General features: G+C 40.5%; 2 protein-coding genes across 2 annotated transcripts in view; one reads left to right on the forward strand and one right to left on the reverse strand.

The window, feature by feature from the left end:
- Positions 1–14,944, forward strand: part of LOC109957084 (coiled-coil domain-containing protein 148) — a 23,411-nt gene extending 8,467 nt beyond the window's left edge. The window contains exons 7-15 of the mRNA XM_020594680.1: positions 441–536; positions 667–848; positions 1,363–1,501; positions 3,761–3,955; positions 11,247–11,387; positions 12,947–13,065; positions 13,816–13,933; positions 14,130–14,264; positions 14,801–14,944. Of these exons, the coding sequence (XP_020450336.1) occupies positions 441–536; positions 667–848; positions 1,363–1,501; positions 3,761–3,955; positions 11,247–11,387; positions 12,947–13,065; positions 13,816–13,933; positions 14,130–14,264; positions 14,801–14,944 (1,269 nt within the window). The remainder of the gene's footprint in view (positions 1–440; positions 537–666; positions 849–1,362; positions 1,502–3,760; positions 3,956–11,246; positions 11,388–12,946; positions 13,066–13,815; positions 13,934–14,129; positions 14,265–14,800) is intronic.
- An 830-nt stretch (positions 14,945–15,774) lies between these two features.
- Positions 15,775–17,775, reverse strand: upp2 (uridine phosphorylase 2). The gene is made up of 7 exons (XM_020594716.1): positions 17,764–17,775; positions 17,493–17,607; positions 17,232–17,390; positions 17,006–17,120; positions 16,632–16,841; positions 16,360–16,506; positions 15,775–16,052 (listed from the first exon to the last, which is right to left on the reverse strand). The coding sequence occupies exons 2-7, from the start codon at positions 17,568–17,570 to the stop codon at positions 15,910–15,912; spliced, it is 852 nt and encodes a 283-aa protein (XP_020450372.1). The 5' UTR covers positions 17,571–17,607; positions 17,764–17,775; the 3' UTR covers positions 15,775–15,909.
- Positions 17,776–18,015: the final 240 nt, after the last annotated feature.

Genomic DNA, 18,015 nt, shown 5'->3' on the forward strand with positions numbered 1-18,015 from the left:
GTAGGGAAATAAGCCGTTGCTGATTAATTATTATTACTGAATCCCTCTGGTGATAAATGTTTCTGTGAGAACAGGAGTGTCCTGACATCAACAGTGCTGTTGATTTGAGCATGCAAATCATAATGAGAGGGAAGACACTGTTAGTTGTGATTTCTTGAATCTGCTCTTATATTCATTCACTCCAAAATTTATTTATGCTGCAAGAATTTCAGCAGAGAGTAACTTTATATTAGATTTACTGATATCAGAGGAATTCCTGGATAGTCATGTCAAGATCTGTATGTTTTCCCTAAACTATTCACTACATATGCTGTTAATCTGAGTTCATACTTAGCTGTTTGATTTTCCCTGGATAGCATGGAGTCAAAGTATATGACTGTCCTGTTTATTTTCTACACCTGTATTTAAGATATATTATGGTTTTATCCATGAATTATCAGATCAACTTTGTGAAAGACCAACAAGATGACATCATTGCAAAACTTCATGCAGAGTACCTGGCTTTGAAGGAGGGGATCATGAGCCTTGGCTTGGAGGTAAGGTTCTCACTGCTGGTTCTACACATTCTCTGTCTATTTTTACACTTCAGCTAAAAAAGTGATTGCTACACTAAAGAAAATGTACTATTTTCTCTATCTGATCTGATGACTGTATGGTCCTCCGCAGAAATATCTTATTGGTACTTCGGATAATCTGGAGAACCTTGAAAATATTCCAGAGGAGGTTTTATATTCAGACTGCCCTTACTCAGAGCTGAAGGACTACCTGATCCAGACCTTCCACTCCCTGTCAGAAAGGTACCAAAGCAGGTTGCAAAGTCTCAAAGAGCAGCTGCAGAGAACTGACAGGTAGGCCTGAATATCACATGGGTTTAGCTTGACTTCTTTTCACAATGCTACAGTAGATGCTTACATAATGATTGAATGAGCATGTTGTAGCTGCAGCTAATAATCGGACAATCCCTTCAATGTCTAACTTGTCCTAATGTAAAGAGTCCATTTTGATAAATACACAAACAGGCAGAATTCCAGTGCAACTGGCCAGATCAAGATGGAAGATGACTAAACTCTGCACTGACTACATTTAGAGAAAGTCACTCCACTCCCTAGAACCAAGATGTTGAACAAGACAAGTCTTTTGTCACCAGGGCTTTGATTATATCAATGCCTCAAAGCCACTTCATAACTTATTTTCTGTATGTTTTCTATATAGCATTGTTAGCCTCTATGAACAAAATGCAGTTTATCACTGCAAACCCTTTGGAAATGAAGTCAAGTGAAATGAAGGAAGGGAAACATAGTGTTATTTATTTTTCTTTATGATCATGTCTTCCGGTTCGGACTTCTGTGGAGTCCGTTTCAGGTTTTGTGGCTGGAGTCCAGATGACCACGAACGTTTCCAGTTCACTTTGTCTCAGTACACTCATGACATACCCAACCACAGGGCGCTCTGTACGGACATGCTGCAGAGACTGTTCCCAGGGAAAACTAGACAAGAGCTGGTCAGTACCTTGGCAATGTTTACTGAAGCAAAAGATCATTTGTGTCACCTCAACACACATAAAATACTGATAGATGTTAATAAACTAAAATTCTCTAATCAACTATTTTGATAATTGAATAACTGATTTATCTTTCAAGCAAAAATATTTGCTGGCCTGAACCCTTCAAACATAAATATTTACCATTTTAGTGTGTCTTATACTCCGTTTATTCAGGGAAGTTTACCTGAGAGCAGTGCTCACACACAATCACATTCACACATGAAAGCTGTCTAGTACAACTACGGCCTGGTCGTCTGACAAATTTACACATGCTGTACATTAATGCACAAACTCCCCTCACCCCAAAACCCCTTCCCTTCCCCAGTCTGAAGCAGCCCTGCAGTGCAAGTCTCAGGCTCCCTCATCAATGTACCTCAGCACCCTGAACTGAGCAGACACACCGATAAGTTCGGACAATGATCCAGTCATCACGCTGCAGGATGTGCCATTTCACCCACTGTGGCTAACTCGCTCACGCCACAGCCTAGCATTGCCATGACAACCGCCAGCCTCTTTCTGTGCTCCCTCACCTGCACCCAGAGACCTGTCCTTATAGCAGCTGGGTGCTACATTTAAAGCTGTGATTTTTCAGTCTTGAGGGGGCAGACTGTGAGGAGGAGAGATGCATTTCTCAACAGTCTGTCTCCTTACTCTTCACTTCCTCAAATACAGAGTTCATGTAGCGGTGACTATATCTATTCAGCTATGGGTTGCTGAAACTCCATTGATCAGTGTGTTTAGGCTGTACTTACAAATATTTGTCAGTCTTCTTTAAATTCTAATTCAAGGTAAGAACAGCTCTGTTTTATGCCTAAATAGTGATATGACTGATTTTCCCCAGTTAAAGAGTTTGTGCAGTATAAATGTTTAAGAGCCTTGGTGATCATTCAGTCTTATGATCAGCTTCTATTTTCTGCACAACTGGTTGTAGTATCTCCTTTTGGGAAGAACAGTTTGAGAGAGAACCCTTTCAGGAGTTTAACTTTATGCTTTCTAAAGTTATTGCTTTTCTGAGATTGACATTTCAGGTTCTTTTTCTGATATTGCAGAGAAATATCCAAAGGAAAGTAGAGGATTGGTCTGGAAAGTTACATTAGTGGCACTGACTTACTTCCCTTTCTTAATCCCAAAATATTTGAACCAAGTAATTTCATGCAGCAGACTGTGACCTGCAGTCACAATCCAAATGCATATCACTGTCTCAGCAAAGTGATCACTTTATATGTAGAAGTGTTTAGACATGGTTTCTGTATTTCTTGTGATGAGCTAAGGTAGAGCCAGCATCTTAGTGTCACTGTCAGGTAACGGTACTCCAGCCTAGAGTAGCTATCTCCCTCTGCTGGAGGGGGCTCCTTATTGTCTCTTTGATGAACTCTCATTACAAGTAGGAAGCCTTCAGAGTACCAGTAATACCCTCATAATATTCCATGCCAAGAGTGAAAATATGTCATACCTCTATATTTACTCTTTGTGCTATTCAACCATCATCGAGGCAGCACTCCGCAGTGGGAATGCAGCGGATGAACTGAGTGTCATACCCCTTTAAGTGTGCACTGCAGGCATAGGGCTGTCGATGCATCCATATACATTCTGTCAAGAGAAAATATTCATGCATGTATTCACACACATAATATGTTTATGCTCGTTTGCTCGTAACAACACCAAAAGCCAAGGGTAGTGAAGGAGAGGACAAGAGAAAGCGAAGGACAAAGTTCCAGGGTTGTGCATTCATAAACAGGATTCGCTTGACTGTCTCTGACTCTTCTGTTCCACTGGCAAGTCTGTCAGTTCACTCATTTTCAATAAAACCAGTCAGCTGTCTAATGCCTCCCCACTGTCACTTAGCTGCTATTAGCCCATAGATGAATATCATTCTCTCTGTTCCAATGAAACAGCCAAGTGGTGCAGCCTATGTGAGCGTTGACACAATGATGAATAGCTGCAGGCAGCCCTCACACAAAAAAGAACTGTTTTCCTTCAGGACATTTCACAGCCAAGATAAGGGACCATCTTATAAACCAGCAGAGCTAGATCTGGCGCTGAGTTTTCCCTTTGGTCCTGTTACCATTATTATAGACAGTGTTATTATTATGGACATCTTTCAATGTTTGGCTTAGGCTCTTATAAGAATAATTAATACACTTAAAACATTGAGCAAAGCCTTTGTCTCACCCCATGTGCACATAATGCCTTCAACCATCCATGTTACTGTTCTAGATGGAGCATGAACGAGTGTGGGACTGGCAGCGCTTCACCCAGGCACAGCTGAGAGTAGTGACCCATCAGTGGCGACGGGACCACGAAGAGCTGCTGCTGAGAGCTCTCGGGAGCTTCACAGAAACCGCCAGCACCAGCAGGACATCTGCTCACATCTCAGGGAGAAAGTTAGTGCTTGATATAACTTCTAATCATGTGAAACGTGACAAAAGTTGTCGCAGGAGCATCTCTATATTCATAATGCGGCACTTTTTATGTTGCTGCAGTTCTGTGTTTGCAACCTATATTTATTCCTACTGGGAAATGTAATATCCTACTTGTTCAGTGTTTTACAGCCTACCCAATATGAGCTCTCTGTTGTCTACTTCTCTACTCTTCTATTTATTGAGTCATATTCGCTCACATCAACCGTTAGGGGGGCAGACTTGAGATGGCTTCCATAAAATTTAACATGATATTCTTTTCCTCAAAAGTACATGTGTAGCTGTTATAGTTGTTGTGAGAGGCGTGTAAATGACTAGACAGGCAGCAGTGTCTGACTGCCTGCTTGTGAAAAGTGTATCTGCTGACGAGGCGGCGTATTACAACATCCTGCCCGACAGCGTTGCTCGCTTTTGCTGCCACTTGGGATAGGCTGTGAATTCAAACAAGCTAAAAGGGATGGTCTCGCAAACATGATGTTGCTGTCTCTGGGGTGCACTTGTTCCCATTCACACAACAAACAAGTTACTCAAGTGAACAAATCCATGTGCTGTTGATGCAGTGCTGTACAAATATAGCCATTAAAAAAAGCTTATGTCCTGTGGGTGATTAGATAACAAGACACTCTGATGTACTGATAAATGTTTGGGGTGAGCTGTCAAAACATAATAGACAGGTAGCAGTCCTCTGGCTATTTAGGGATTATTTAGGTCCAAATTTATTATTTATAGGCAGAGTACATTATTTTTTTGGAAATGTTTAAATGTGTGTTTACACCAGGTTAATCTGGTCACCTTGTAAACTAACAAACCAACACTGCTGGGATTTTTTTCTCAGGTCACCATGTTGGAACAATTGGAACACAACAATGTGTGACAGTCACTCTGTTTTTAATGTGTTGTTTTTCCTGGGTACTGGTACCCGGAAGAGGTTCTACCTCCACCAAGGAGGCTATGTTTTTACCGTCATTTGTTGGTTTGTTCACAGCATGATTCAAAATGTTATGAATGGATTTTGATGATCTTTATTGAAGGAATCTGTTACATTTTGGTGGTGATCCTGATCATCATCCCGATCCACAAATATTTTAATGGCATTTTGGGGAAACTGAACTGCCTTGGTGGAAGTTTGTGCTAAATGTTATAATGTTGTTTGGATAAAAACAAATTTAAGATATAATATATCACACTTCAGGCATTGTGTCCCTAAGGCCAGATTTGGCCTCCAAGGCAGTTTCATAAAGAGTTTCCTCAAAAGTTTGGACAGTAAGTTTAAACACCAATAACATGAATGCTCCTCCTTCATCAAGTAGAAAGGTTCCATGCTCAGGGAGTACAGTACAATCAAGTAGAATTTTTCAGCCTATATACTGTAGGTAAAATGTATAGTGTTTTTTTTTACACTGGAAGTTACTCTTTTGTTCTCATGCTTAAGCGATCTCACTAAGAGAGAACAACTTAGGCAGTTACCCACTCATAGTTTAAAAAGTTTAAACTATGTTTAAAAACAGTATCGTATTACTTCCCTATGGCCATAATCCATCCATCATAATCCTGAATAGGGATGGGGGGGCTGGAGCCAATCCAAGATGACCCTGGGTGAAAGTCACCAGTCTATCACAGGACTGACATGTAGACAGACAACCACACTCACTCCTAGAGGCAATTTAGCAACATGTCTTTGGACTGGGGGAGGAAGCAGGAGTACCTGGAGAGAACCCACACAGGCACAGGGAGAACATGCAAACTCAGCACAGAAAGGCCGCGGGTTGGCCCGGGCTCGAACTCCGAATTTTCTTGCTGTGAGGTGACAGTGCTAACCACTGTTCTGCTGTGTCGACCCTATTGCCATAATTATCCATGAAAATCACAAACCTTGCCAAAGTGCAAGTTTATTTTAATTGCTTCACATTGGCATTAAGACCAGAAAGATATATACAGTATCCCTAGTGTTTCCAACAGCAGCTCACAGATTCTTTCACTTAGCTCACATAATACATCATCCTGGGACATCATTTCTTTCTGACGTCCTTATAGTATGCATTTAATTGGACTGCTTTCACTTTATCTTTTGTCAGTTACTGCATTGCAGGTTTTTATAACTATGCTCCTTCTTTATGTATTTTTAAAGAAAACAGGGGCCTCTAACTTCCAGTAATTCAGATAAACCTGCAGCAGACCAAAAACTACACACCTCTGACTATGGCAAACATGTTTCTGAGTTTTGTTTTCATGGCTCTCTGAGGCAATAAGAAAAATAAAATCACATGGAGATTTTCATTTCTGTGGCTTTTCCATGCTCACATTTTTTGTTTATGCCTTGCATGCGCACATATTTGAGTGTGTGTGGAGGCTCAGATGGATGCCTGTTTGCATCCAATCTTTCGTTCCACTGCCTTTATCACCAGAGCACAGCGACACAGTGGTGAGACAAGATGGATTCTGCTTCCCGTTGCATCTTCTTCTTTAACACATTGTTTGCTGCAGCTGCTCCCAGTGACCCAAGAAACTCGCCCCAGCTCTGCTGAGATCAAATTCCTTCCAATATTATTATATGTACTATAAGTGATTTAGTGACTGGTAGATTACATAAAGCAATACCCTAGAGGAGAACTGCAGCCAATGGCTATGTGGAAACTAATAAAATAAAGTCCACAAAATCAACTAAAACTATGAATCATGTTTTAATTTAAAAATACATCTGCATATTTGAGTTAAGGGGCCAAACAAACTGACAAATAGCAATGCAAATTGGTGTTATCTTAGTGTGAGCCAGTAAACTACCCATCAGCCTGAGTCAGTCAGTCAAAACACATCAGTGGAGAACTTGTGAAAACTAATTACAAGTTAGCAGAGAAGCTGAAGCATCTAAAAGTAATGGATCGACAGTTTGGAGATAGTTACATAAAACTAATGAGTAAATAGTTAGGTTAGCCAAAAAATATTAAACTGTTTACAGTATTACAACAAAACAGAGTACATCCCGGTCAATATCACTAGATGGTTTAGTAATTAAAATCCTGTCCATTTAATATAATTTTGTTATTATCCAAAGCTCAAGAAGCCTTTAAATTGGGAACTGAGATGTGTGACTAATTAAACAATAATAAAAGGTTCACATTTAAGAACCTACTGCAGCAAGGGTCAGTAAATCCTTCATTTGTTTGTGTGCCTTTATTTTTGATGACAGTTTCAAAAACAGTTTCTGCTGTGTTCTGGGTGTGTATGACACTAGTCTCACACAGATCTGTGGCAGAATGTTCTGCCATTTTTCACAGATGATTTTTTAAGCTTCTGTTTGTTGGAGAGATTTCATTGCTTTACCTTCTGCTTTAAAACACTCCAAAGGTGTTCTGTTTGTTTCAAGTCAGGGGACATACTTGTTGTGGTGTTCACTCTTTTCTTCTTTAAAAACTTGGAGTGAGGCCGTGCGCACACTCAATTCTATCCTGAGGGATATGTAGTGGGGAAAAAAATCTGCCGTAATTGATTTCTGAGTTGGCTTGTATCCCTCTGCTTGGGGAAAAGGCAAGACTGTCACACAGACCACAGTTTCTTCTTAAGAATCACAGATTGGCCATGAAGAGCTGACTGGCTGGATTCAGTGTCTGGACACAGGAAGAAATCATATAGCAGCTGTTCTGTTTCAGAAGGTTCTGGAAGGGAATGCAGAAGGCATTTACTGTGAAAGGTGAATGGATGATTAAGATAACTACTTTAAAGTGTATGCATGGGATATGGCTTGTTGCATTCCAGTTTATCACTGAAAGACAGATGTTTCTTTTCACAATGTTAGCTATTTTGTTCTGCTGTGTTCTGGCTGCTGTAATTAGCTGGCATTGTTCTTGGTGGTACTGTTCATTCCAGCCTTGTATTCTGTTCTTGCTTTCATTTTGCCTCACACTTATATCTCACTCCCTGGCATCTTTGATGAGCGATTGTGTTTTCCAGAGTAAATAAAGCCTGGAGTGATGGCAGATTGCTGCAAAATGCTCAGGTAGGAAAGGGATGAGTAGCCCAACAGGACCAGGGACATAATGCTCGAAAGCAGAATGGTTATCATATGATGGGAGGTTTTGTTTTAATGTGAGAACTCATTTCCCATTTTTCTGTTCTCCAGAGTACTTTGCAATATAAAAAGCACTATTAAAGATCAACTTATGTACAGATGATGATGATGATGTGTGTGTGCGATAATCAGTGTTCTCTAGGCAGTGTGTGTTAGCACACTCCATACCACTGTGTTAGTGACTCAGCACAGCTCTTCACCTCTCTGGTGGCTGACTGGTTGAGCTGAGTTGAGACAGTGTGTGAGCCACCTAGTGTTTGAGCTGACAGCTCTCTGAGGAGCTAATTGCTTATATGTGTATAATTTTACTGTTGCAAAATGGTGTAGCTGTCATATAGACCTGGGGAAACTTCTTACTGTGCTAGCTGTGGAAATACAAGGATAAATACATGGTTTCATTTTCCCATCTCTTAATGGACATTATTGGTAGGCCCTGTAAGTGATACAGTAAATTTTAAGTGTCATTAATGTCCCTCATATGGTTTAGCGGTGCCGTTCTTACACCAGTGACTCTCCCTGGTCTGCTGTTTGAACTCACGGCAATGATGCTGGTTCAAGATTTTGCAAAAGTCATTTTACAAAAGTTCATAGCTAATCTCTTTCACTCATCTATTATATTTAAAAAGTTTGTCATTAAGTGACCTGCAATTGAAAGCTGTGATGGCTGCTGCAACACCCCCTGACTGACTGTACAGTCATATTAACAAAGGCTTTGAGTAGGCTGCAGTGTACAGATAAAAAAAGGCTATCATTCTTTTGTTATTCTGACATATCTGCAGTCTTTTTGTGCTGCCATGAAAGGGATGGTGTCCCATTTCCCTTTGAATTCCTATAAAATGAGATTCCAGTGACAAATTACCGTGGACTGTACATAATGACCGTTTTATTCTCTTTGTGCTCCCTAAAATGCCTTTTCATCTCTGCCTAAACAAGTAGGACATACAAAATACATTCAGCCGTCACTGTGTTCATGGTGGATCTAAGATGGCCTTTCAGATTATTCCATGATCTTATGTGACCCTAAACTGCAACTGAACTTTGGACAAAGGCACTGTAATCTGTCACTTGTTTATATCTCAAACAATATGATTTGCAGACAACCCCACCAGGTTGTTGACACACTCCATCGCTCATGGTTCACTGCATCAAACATGCAGGTATCTTATCTGGACCAGACTGGAGCTTGATGGATGATTTAATTATGTGTGCTTGTTTCTCTGTTTAGTTTTTTTCCCTTTCTTTCAGCTTTGATTTTAAGGCTTTGTTTTGTTTCATAGACTGAAGAATTTAATGAGACAGAATTGCTACTGACCACTGGAGATGTGAAATGCTTTTAGACGGGGCACCTAGAGAGACCCTGCACAGGTCGCCAGTCTATCACAGGGCTGACACTTAGGGTCCACAGCGTCTGATCAAGATGTATTGGCTCAAGTGGTGTTTGGGTGTGTCCATGCTCATTTCAGTAATTTGACCACAAGGTAAGATGGCTCGAGCACCCGTGCAAGTAGCCAAAGGGCTTTGGGCATAGCATGCAATTATCCACTCTGTGTGTAACCTCACATCCCCTTTAAGAGACGTGCGAGTTTGAATATTTGGCGGATTGCTTGCATACCGGCAGACTTACCAGGTTGGACATCAGTAAAATTTGCCACTGAGGAAACGGATCTGCTCGTGCGCAAGGTGAAGGCATGCGAGCAGATCATTTATGGGGATGCCCCCAATCCTCCAAGGCTCCTTGAGGTGAAGCAGGCTTGGTATTTATTAGAAATACATATGTATTGATGTGCATAACACCCAATTAACACAATGTCATCTTATTTTTTTTAAGTTTAGCGTGTCCTGCACAGCGCGTCCCAGGGTATAACAAGCACAGAGCAGGAGCATTGTGCACGCACCTAGACAGGCGTACATCACAACACAGTCAAAGTACCCATTAACGAGCAATGTCCTGTTTTTTTGATGGTCAGTGGCAGAGTCACTGTGTGCCATCACGTTACCAGCACGCCCAAAATTTACCTGGACACATCCCATTTTTATCCAGATACATCTGCTGCCGTGAACTTACCAGGCTAATGCTTGGTAAAAAGGAAGGGAACGTACATTAGGATGCTCTTCCTGGACTACAGTTCTGCATTCAATACCATTGGCTGAACTCATGTGAATGTCATACTCTGGTATATACAGTATAGCATTTATGAAGCTGCATAAATACTGATACAATGGTGTCAAATTGAACTGGATTAGAACTGGATTGCAGACAGGATTGTTTTAAGTCCTTTCTCAAACACTCAGATGCTGCTTTTTCCCAGACAGATATCCAGTATGGCTGACTTGATGATACCGCTGGTGCTAATAGTGTGAGAGACCTTGTTAATTTTCAGTTAATTCCTTCAGGGATTCGTAAGCTCTCCTCTGACAGATCAGTGAGACTGTCTGCACAGTGGGAATGCAACACTTTAATACTCAGCTCGCCACAGAGACACTACTGCGTAACGAAGCTGTCACTCACTTGCTCCCTGGCAAATGTTGGACTGTGTATGTGTGATAAGTTTAGATTGTCTGTGAAACTGTACCATGGGGCTAGCCCCCTCTGTTTCATTGCCTTCTTTTTTAAAGGGGCAACACTATCAAGTGTCGTACGCAGGGAGGCCAGAGCACTATCAACAAGATTATGGACTTGTGTTGGATTGAAGGTAGCTGCCCTCCATTGTGTTGGCACATGGCTCTGAAGTAAATAATAATGCAGTTGTTTCTTTAAATTTGGTAAAAGCATTGTCAGACATCTACTGTAGTTTGTCAGTGTTCTGTCAAGACATCGTAGTTTCATATTTGGTGATTTCCATATTATTTTCTGAGAAGTTCACATGGGGTTTATGCAAACGTTTTCTTTAATAAAAGTCTTTCAAACTTGGAATTGTGTATAAAACATGACCTGATTTGTTGTATAGGGACAGCACTGTCCTCACAAGAATAAGTTATTATAAAGATCAAACACAACAGGACTTTTTTTATGATTCAAAATGTCCTGAGGTGATCTAACGCAATGTGTGAAAGGCAGCTGTGACACCTCTTCTAGAGTTCATGCCACAACTTTGGCACTATGGTAGTGGGGCTCAGCTGGTTGTCTCCCTGTGAGTGAATCTTTCAAGACAGCTGTTGATGGGCAATAACCTGCTTTTTGTTTCTGCCTGCTGTGCATTTGCATGTGTGTTTGTAGCTGCAGCAGTGGCGGGCACAGCAGGAGGAGGTGGCAAAGCTGGAGGCAGTTATAGCTGCTAGACAGGAAGAGGAGGAAAAGGCAAGAATAAAGAGGGAGCAGGAGAAGGAGGCCACCACCAAGGCACAACGGAAAGAAAAAGTAAACCCATCTTCATCACACCCCTTACTAAATATTGGATTCTTTATATCAACACTTAATGCAAACTTTAATATCAACCTAAAAGTTGTTTCACTCATTTATATGATTGCATTCCTTGGATTTTAAGGTTTCTATGTGCTGCCATGGGGAAAATGATAATGATAATCACTTTTATTGGCCAAGTATGTTACACACACAAGGAACCTGTCTCCAGTACAGAACCGAGGCAGCCATGTGCAGCACCAACTCACCCACAATGATAATGTGTAAAACCAACATAATTTTCTTTATGTTAACAGAGGAAATATGAATGAATTGTGTTGCATATACTAGCATTAATTTGTGTAAATCCAAAGACCCGGTGTTTCCTTTTTTTCAGTGCACACGCATTGATGGCAGCACTGTCTCTATATGATTACAACTTAAAAACCTTTTTTTTTTGATAAAACCAGGTTGAATTAAGACATTTCTACAAATAGGTATATTACCCTGCTTATTTTTTCTAGAAGAGAGATTGCATTTTTATATATTTGAATTTTTTATCCTGTGCTCACAAGCTCTACATTATGTGTACATAACTTAATATCTTGAGGAAGAAACAAGATAATATACTAGAAATACAAATGCTACATTTTCATGCAGCCAGTTCACAATAGAGAAAACTTGGTAAACCAAAAACACAGGACTGCCCTCAGCAGGGATGATCTACTATATTTTTTAATGGAGAATATGTATAGATGGGTTAGGTTCAGATGGATATTTAGTTTATGACAAAAATTCAATTATTATCATTCTGATAATGAAAAGCATGAGAGAATGAAATGCAGTACTCAAGCCTTGGTGTACTAAATAGCATCACAATACTCAAAAAATACATCAATATTCATATAATAAATAATAATACACAGAATAGAAAGCCCTCCTTCAGTGCACCAAATGATACTATGTGGTTTGCCAGCTCATAAAACCTTTTGGTGTGTGTATAAGACAGTGCATGAATGACTTGTCATATAAACTATTAGATAAATTAATACACATTATCTTCTATGTCATCAGGAGCTCTGTCTAAATGAAAACAATATTACAAATTGATATAGTGACTGTAGCTTACAATTTATGGCTACACTGCTTGAAGGGTTCAATAGTGGGCACGCACTGAGATCAAACTGAAGCCACATTATGTTACATCTGGGTATATTGATTATTCAAGTTAGTTATTGTCCTCACAGGTGCAGCTAAACCAGAATGTGTGTGTCTAACTGTTTAATTAACTCTCTCCTCAGGGCTCTGCTAGGAGAGTATGGGCGCCCTGAGACACTTTCTGATTAATGAGAGTATTTAGGCTGCATTGGATTCCATGTAATTTAGCACAATAGTTTGCCAGACATTGAAATATCATCTAATTTTCCCTATTTACACCTATCTGATTCCTGCTCCGTCAGCATCAATAGCACAAGATGATTCTCAGAGTTCTGACGGAGTCAGATTAGTGGAAGTGTGGCTACTGTTCTTGTTAACTTTTTGTCATTATTCTTTGTAAGCTGTTGTTTTTCCCCCAGGTCAGGCAGTTTTATTTACAACAGCAGAAGAGGAGGGAGGTGCTGGAGCAGAGGGATCGAGAGAGACTCGCCAAGCTGAGGAGCGTCATGGAAGAACAGGCAAAGCGAGATAAAGAGAGGTGAATGCATGAACACAAGCAATTACTTTTCTTCTTATGGGCTTATTACCTCTGCTTACAATCACAGGTTTATTACAAAGGCATTGCCATCAAAGTCTATTTACTGCTCAGAGTATAGCACTGCTACTGAATACTACTCAACCTGAAAAACAGTCACTATGACACAATTATGTCTCAGCCAAAAGCCAAGATAATGTCATCATTATCTTGGCTTTGTCCCACAAACTGAAGGTGTAAAGTTTGAACGAGGTTTCCAGGCAGAAAGACCGGCTAACAAAAAGACGCTAATTGTTGCATTATGGGAAGTGTTAGATCGAGCACCACTATTGGCTGTGGTTAAAGGTGCAGCACACACTTGAGACTTTCAGGGCAGTGAGACACTGCTTTTCAGATTGGTGTTAAGTTACTCTTGAACAATAAAGGATTCTACCTTCAAAACATTCCCTGTTTGCTGTGGTTTGCTTGGCATTTCTCTGCACTCACAAATGCTGGCACCTAATACCAGATGTTGGAGCTGATTTGGGCATGGTAATGAACTCTGGCAGGAATGATAACAGGAATCATGAGAAGCAGAGAAAGAGAGAAAAACTGATAATGGCAGAGGAGCTGCACTCTGGCAGCTCCATAAAGCCCTCCATAGCCCGGAGGCCTGCGATGTCAGTGATGATACAGTAGGTAATGTTGGTTGTGGCAGTGGCAGAGAAAGGGGCTGTTTGAGTCTGATGTCCACACTCTCTGTGCTCCCCCTAGGGTGCAGTTTAGATCAGATATGTTGCAGCGACGCAGGGAGGAGAGAGAGGCGAAGGAGCTTGATCGCCAGAGAGAAGAAGAAGAGAAACAGAATCGTCTGGAAGCTCTCAGAAACCAGGTTGACCATTATCTGCCCTTTACTCATATAACATCACTGATTTGCTCTGTCAGTTGAAATGATCCAGAAGATAAGACTTAGGCTCATTATGGCTCATTATTATATAAGTTGAGACACCACTGCCACCTTATGGCAATAAGTAAGAAGACAGCTGGATATTGTCACTTTATTAAATGCTTTTTCCTATTTATCTTAGGTTCGGGTGGTGGCAGAGGCAGACCCAGAGAGGATGATAGCAGACACAGAGGCTTGGAGGAGTCGACAGGTGAACGTAAAGGAGTTTGACCTTCAGAGGCCTCTCTACACTATTAACACATACACAGACACACAGGTAAGGTGTGATAACATCTGCCCTCTTAATATCTATAGCCTTTGTTTGTATGGTTACAAAAGCACTATAGCTGCATGGCCATTTCCCCCAAACTTCTCCAGGATACTCTACTTATCATGAACCTACAAGGGCTCCCTCCCCAGTTTTGTTGATTATATTCAGCCGTTTAAGTTTCATTTCATCTCGGGTGAGACGGACCAGTGACCCATGAGGTAGGAGAAATTATGCAAGCAGTTTGTCTGGTCCAACTATGTTTGTCCTCAGGGACATGTATACACAGCCTCGATATCAAGGGCACCAAGTAACTCAGTGTGTGTGTGGTTTTATCATCACAATACAGTGCAGGGTAGAATTTGGTTAATGTGTAACACAGGAAATGGCTAATGATTATGAAACTGTCAAAATCTTTGCAATCAACACTAAATTGTAAAGGATTAGTAATTAATCTTGTCAGCTTTTTAATGTATGGTAAACCATAAAAACAAGCCATGATCCAAGGTGAAACAGCTGGATTTAAAAAAAAATCTGTTTTCCAGATTGTGTCTGATCCGAGGGTGCGGGTCGAGCAGGCTCTGCGGGAGGCCGGTCTGCACCACAGCCAGTACGCCAAAGAGGTTCTGGCTGTTATTGAGCCCCCTAAACCACCTCGACGAGACACCAAATCCATACTCAAATTTTAACCAAGGTCTTGTTGAAATCACATTAAGAAGTCCAACCAACCCTTGTTCTGTTTTGAGCATTATATGATGTATAGATAATGCGTTTTACTGAGCTGTGTGTGTAAGAATCATATTCACAGTTGTACAATTTGTGTGGCACAGTATCAGCTTTTCTCACAAAGTAAAGTGATACACCAGCAAGTGACACAGTGCAATTATTCTGATTCATTTTTATTGGATGTTTTATACTCCTCAGCACCTCATGAGCCATACAGTATCTCTGAGTGGTGATATGTAATTTCAGCTGGTTAAAATTACATTTCACATTTATCAATATTTATTGACAGCTTGTCTTACTCTCAGGTAGTTTGTATTAGCATGAACAAGCTTGTAAGGCAGAAGCTACAATGTGATTTATGTCTCTAAGTATTTAGCAAAAACATTCATCACTGAAACAGACTGTGGGAAGGCTCCTTTCATCTTCTTGTATCATAAGGGAAGTCGTTAAGGATCAATGCGTGCTTCTCATCTAACATGTATACTAGAAGAAAAAATCTTTAAAGCTGGATTCCGCTAACAGATCACAAACCTTAAACCTACAAACATCCCCTCAGGATTTGGAATTGCCTAAATATCTGTAAAATTGTAGTTACAGCTAAAATCATCACAGACTTGGATCATGACCAAAATGTAATCAGTTGTTCATCTGAAAATTTTTTGCAGTGTTATGCAGAAAAAAGACACAAAGACACTGTTGGACTTTCTCTGCTTAAGCACCAGAGTATTAAATATTAAAAGATACAATATGTACTTATATATACATATGCAGTAATATAGTGCTTCATCAAAGAAATCATAACATTGCTGACGTTTTAAATAAGTATCTAATGCTTATATTAACATTTCAAATATAGTATATACACATATCAACCTACGATATCAGCCAAAGCTATATACACTTTAGTAGCAAGGTAGATGAAGGTGTCTCAGACAATAAGTCCCAGGTGTTTCTTGATAAAGTGGGACACCAGGATCTGAGGTCTCTGCTGGTACTCCAACAGGACATCATGAGAGGAGGTGATCTGGTCTCCTTCAAAGCGGTCCAGCAATACAACACAGATCACAGCAGCTGGAGGGGAAAAAAGATATGGTAAAAAAAATACATGCTAAAATGTCCTTATTCTTCCCCTAAGACATCACTGGGTCAAAATTACCTAAGTCAGTGTGAGTGGAACACTGCCATGCATATCTGTGAATTCTACACTGCTCATTTCTACAGTGTATGTTTTATTGGCCATTATCTACAGTAGATGGCCAATAAAAGAAAATGGAAGTTCTTCTTGTTCTATTTATCTGTAAACATGAATCTGGACACAAATAGGCTGCAAAGTGGATTGTGTAACTGTACAGAGTGTCCTACATTTAGTAAACAATACCTTTGAGGCCACAGACATGGCACATAGCAGCGAAAACTGTGGACTCCATTTCAATATTTCTCACTCCAGCCTCATAAGCTTTCCTCAGATACTCCATTTTTTCTCCATGAGAGAAGGAGCAGAGAGCCCCATCAAGTCGGCCTTGACCTAGAGAGACACAGTACAGCATTTGTCAGTACTTAACCAGTGGATATGGCTTGTTGAAGATTTTTGCCTGTGCTTAAATTACAAATGTGAGAAACACTGAGGATGGAATCTTGTTTATACTGTACCTTCATAGAAGTCATGGGTGCACATGGTGTTTCCAATCACCGCTGGAATGTTTTGAAGCTCAGAAGAGCACTGCAAAAGCTCGCTGGCCAATCCTTCATCCAGCTCTGTACTCCTGGTGATAACTTTACCCAGAACTACCTGCTCAAACTGGGGACGGAAGGAGTAGTCCACCGCTTTATCTGTGATCACCACCGTCCCTGCTGCCAGTCCTAGAGATGACAGGGTAGAAATGTTTACATACAGTACTTATGCTATAGCCCTGTCTGATACCCAGAATAGAAGAGTACATTACTGGTAGGCACTATCTAATCACTTTCACACCAAGGTAAAGCTAAAGTTTTCTATCATTTTTTAAACAAAAAACTGTTCTTACCGACTCCACCAGATGTTCCAAGGCGAAAGAGGACCACATCACGGCACTGGGCATGGTGCAGCAGTTTGATGAGCTCATGAAGCATAATGGAGATGGATGGGACACCCATACCATGCTGCAACATATACATTGGGTGCACACAGATTTTAAAATCCTTACTCCGGTAATTGAATATTTTAGGAACTTGCTGTTAGACATGCTATCCACCATGGAAACTGATATTTACACTTATAGAGAGCACTGGTCCCACTTTGTACATGCAGTAGCGATCAGATCCCTCACATATGTCTCTGATTTCCTCTGGGTTTCCAGGCAGTTTCAGCTCCTGGTGGATGAACTGGGAAAAAGCCTTCATACGATTCATGCTGCCTCCAACGCACACAAACTATGGGAAAGAAAGAGAAAGAGCAACATTGAATTTGGTTTTCTAGCTTTTGAAGTTGTAAACGCAAAATCAGTTTCTCTAATCTGACCTTATTTCACAAACCTTAGTATCGCCAAACATTTCTGGAAGGTTGTGAGTCTTGGTGCTCAGGTTGAAGTGGTAGAGAATGTCCTCTTCCATGGTGTGCAAGTAGGGATTCTTCACTTGGACCTGGTGCCTAACAAGCAATTCAGTGCAACATATTAATACATTTCTAGAATACTAGACTGAAAGTAAATGCTCTGACATACTGTATGTAGAAAATGAAGATTTTTTTTGAAGAGCAACAAGAAACAGGTAAATCATAACTTTGTTGAGGAGCTGAAACACTTACTTGATGCACTCATTATTGTCATTCCCCATACAGTTAAGTAAAATGGATACCATGACTGTAGGACGCGATTTAAAATTCAGTTTAAAATGTCTTAGAAGTTGCTTTAGCGTAAAACCTCCAAATACTCGTTGCAGATGTTTTTCGAGTACGTGTTATATCAGCTGGCAGTGTTGATATACAGTGTTGACCTCTGACCTTGTCATTGATTGGATGCAGAGAGAGGAGTAGCCCCTCTAGTCACTAACAAAAACA

This window comes from Monopterus albus, unplaced genomic scaffold (assembly GCF_001952655.1).
Source record: "Monopterus albus unplaced genomic scaffold, M_albus_1.0 scaffold24.1, whole genome shotgun sequence".
In the NCBI taxonomy this organism is placed as follows: Eukaryota; Metazoa; Chordata; class Actinopteri; order Synbranchiformes; family Synbranchidae; genus Monopterus; species Monopterus albus.